Source organism: Bactrocera latifrons, unplaced genomic scaffold (assembly GCF_001853355.1).
Source record: "Bactrocera latifrons isolate USDA-ARS-PBARC rearing strain unplaced genomic scaffold, ASM185335v1 scaffold_1955, whole genome shotgun sequence".
Classification (NCBI taxonomy): Eukaryota; Metazoa; Arthropoda; class Insecta; order Diptera; family Tephritidae; genus Bactrocera; species Bactrocera latifrons.
This window is the reverse complement of record NW_017535469.1, coordinates 3610-7228: the sequence shown is the minus strand read 5'-3', so window position 1 is coordinate 7228 and position 3619 is coordinate 3610. Positions and strand designations below refer to the sequence as shown.

Below are 3619 nucleotides of genomic sequence, written 5' to 3'. Positions count from 1 at the left end.
TGTGATACACAAATATTTCATGGTGATGTTTTACAATGACGAGGGCCGCAATGATGAGGGATTTATTTGCCGCCATTTATGGGAATAACCCAAGACTATCTCCAGTGGAAAAGTTATTCCATCTGAATCAATAAGGGCGAGGTGAGGCAAAAGCTATCGCTTCGAAAGCGCCACTGACGAATGACGGATTCACATCAGAAATTTGCAGCGGGAGATATATAGCTGCATTTCAGCTTTACAAATACATGACATCAATGTAGATAGCTGGGATGCCATATTTACGTATTTGTGTTCTATCCGACTACCAGACTATACACCTTTGCTTTGGGAACAATTTCTGGATTCTGATTCAGGGATCCCAAAATGGCTTGAATTAGACAAGTTTCTAAACAAAAGTGTTAAGACGCTAGATAGGGTATCAAACCTCAAAGGCGAGTTGGATACTCATCCGAAGATTAAGTCGGCTGATGATGAAGGTCGGATACAAACCTTGCAGTCAAGGATTGGATCCAAACCCATCAATTCCAATCACGCCAATATAAACAATATTAAATGTAAACTGTGCCCATCTCAATCACACATTTTAAAAACGTGTCAAAGACTTATTGAGATGCAGCCTAATGCACGGTTAAAAGCTGTCAGAAAACTCCACGTCTGCCTAACTGTTTATCGGGCTCACATGAAGTCAAAAATTGTAAAAGTCTGAGTAATTGTTCCAAATGTAAACAGAGACATCACGCTATGTTTTACCGGGATCAGAGTGAGGAATTAGCTACACACACTACTGAGATTTCTACTAAATCTCATACGACCCCTTCCAGTCGAAGCATGCTCTTAGGTACATCCATGGCGACCATATGTCACAACGAGTGCACCTTCACTGTCAGAGCCCTGATTGGTTYGGGATCTGGAGAAACTTTCGTAAGCAACAGTCTGCAGAAACGATTAAAGTTTCCAGACAGAAAGGTCAGCGAGCGAGTTTCAGCATTGAATAATACCACAATTGGCTCGCCCCGTAAAAAAAGTTTAAAACTAGGAGCGGAAGCGTTGGCACTGCCAAAATTGACTGGACTGCTTCCATCCAGATCAATTAACTCTTCAATGGTAAAAAGGCTACCCAATATCCCCTTAGCGGATAATAATTTTTTTACGAGTCGAAAGGTTGACTTATTACTCGGAGTGGATCTTTGAATGGGGCAAAATCGAAAATCTTCGGATCCCTCGTTGCACAACGTTCAGTGTTCGGTTGGATTTTAACAGGTACTGTTCTCTCCGAAGAAACGAAAATAAATGGCAAAGGCGACGGACAAAATTCAGCAATAACTAAATAACAAACACAAAACCCCTTTTGTAGTAAAAATAATACAAATTTTTTATTTATACAACAGCARCAATCGCCTCATCAACAGTGACATTCGCCAAGACATCACCCACAATTACCACCACATCATCCAACAACGCCCCAACAACAAATGCATCAACCATATCAACAGCAGCACAACCACCAGTTGCTAGGCGATCCGTTTGCTGCAATGTTAACGGTGACACAAGACGCACCACATAGTCTCCAGTCAAGCCTAAAACAACAACAGATTTTACAATTGGAGTCACAGCCACCGCCGACATCAACGCCTACCCAGATCCTAACACAGACACAGACAGCGATTGAGTCACAGTCGCAATCTCACTCGCAGACACATCCGCAGCAACAGACATTACCACAACAGCAGCRGTCAACGCAGCCGTCTATGTCTCCAGCGCACATGTCGTCACCCATGGCGTTCAGCCCAACGGTGACAGCGCAACAACTTCAGCATCAATCGCTGCAAATCCAACAACAGCAGCTGCAGCAGCCACCACAACAGCTTCCAACACCGACATCAACACCTTCACATCATTTGGCTAACATTCTGAACGAAACAGCCAACTCGAACGGCTTTTCCACATTGATCCTAGTGCTAACAGTAGCAGCAACAGTTCGACCAACAGCATTGTCAACAATCATCCCACCTCAGTGCATGACAGTAACACGCAAAGCTCTGTACAACGATGCCTCTCCAGCAGACCACACTCCCAAGATCGAGTCGAGTAGACTCGAGTCGTCTCGCCGACTTCGGCGTGCTGGTAACTTCTTTTCGGAATGGCGGCATGGCAATGATCGACTGAGACTCGATTCGTCTCAGCGACATTGCCCGGATCGAGCGGAACGCCATTCGTTCGACGTCAAGCAGATGCACGCCGTATCATCAAGGATACACTCAACACTACCGTGGCAGCAAAGAATTTTGTCAACTCATCGCYCAAAATACGACACTGGGATATTTAATATCCGGCGTCGTACAATATCGGCACAACAAAGTGCACTGGCTGCCAACGCCTCTCACATTTACCACCTACCCAGAATCGAGTTAGACTCGAGTCGTCTCGCCGACCTCGGAAGGCGGTGACTTCTATGCAAATTGAAGGCATGTCAATGACCGACTGAGACTTCATTCATTTCAGCGGCATTTCCCCGGACCGAACCAGAATCGATTCGTCTCGTCGGCCACCCCATCTGCAATGAAGACGTGGGAGAGAAAGTACATGAGCCAGTCGCACGTTAGTTTTAGGTATTTCATTGGCAACTGCATTTGCAGTAATACTGCAAGGCGGAGAGAATGTTGACGCCATCCCCGCCCAATTTCAWTTGCCACGTCTGTATCAGCAGAGCAATCTCTTCATCGAAATTTTTTCGAAGCTTTAATTCGAACGCAACCAAACATTAACTGGTAAAACATTGCGCGCTCTTCTTTTGCGACAACTCACTAAGTGTTTTTCCAATTTGTTATATTATCTTCTTCTTCTTGATTGGCGTAGACACCGCTTACGCGATTATAGCCGAGTTAACAACAGCGCGCCAGTCGTTTCTTATTTTCGCTATGTGGCGTCAATTAGATATTCCAAGTGAAGCCAGGTCCTTCTCCACTTGGTCCTTCCAACGGAGTGCAGGTCTTCCTCTTCCTTTGCCTCCCCCGGCAGGTACAGCGTAGAAATACTTTCAGAGTGGAGTGTTTTCGAACATCCGGACATCATGACCTAGTCATCGTAGCCGCTGTCTTTTAATTCGCTGAACTATGTCAATGTCGTCGTATATCTCGTACATCTCATCGTTCCATCGAATGCGATATTCGCCGTGGCCCATGCGCAAAGGACCATAAATCTTTCGCAGAACTTTTCTCTCGAAAACTCACAACGTCGACTCATCTGTTGTTGACATCGTCCAAGCCTCTGCACCATATAGCAGGACGGGAATTATGAGTGACTTATAGAGTTTGATTTTTGTTTGTCGARAGAGAACTTTGCTTCTCAATTGCCTACTCAGTCCGAAGTAGCACCTGTTGGCAAGAGTTATCCTGCGTTGGATTTCTAGGMTGACATTGTTGGTGGTGTTTACGCTGGTTCCAAGATAGACGAAATTATCTACAACTTCAAAGCTATGACTATCAACAGTGACGTGAGTGCGACGACTGTTTGTTTGATGACAGGAGATATTTCGTCTTGCCCTCGTTCACTGCCAGACCCATTTGTGTTGCTTCCGTGTCCAGTCTGGAGAAAGCAGAACTAACAGCGCGGGTGTTGA

At 45.2% G+C, this 3619-nt stretch overlaps 1 protein-coding gene across 1 annotated transcript; it reads left to right on the top strand.

Annotated features, from left to right (window-relative positions):
- Nucleotides 1–1472: 1472 nt before the first annotated feature.
- Nucleotides 1473–2124, top strand: LOC108967700 (putative uncharacterized protein DDB_G0290521; the record flags this gene model as incomplete). Its single annotated transcript, XM_018931293.1, has 1 exon — nucleotides 1473–2124. A coding segment is annotated over exon 1 (652 nt), but the record flags the coding sequence as incomplete, so codon positions are not given.
- Nucleotides 2125–3619: the final 1495 nt, after the last annotated feature.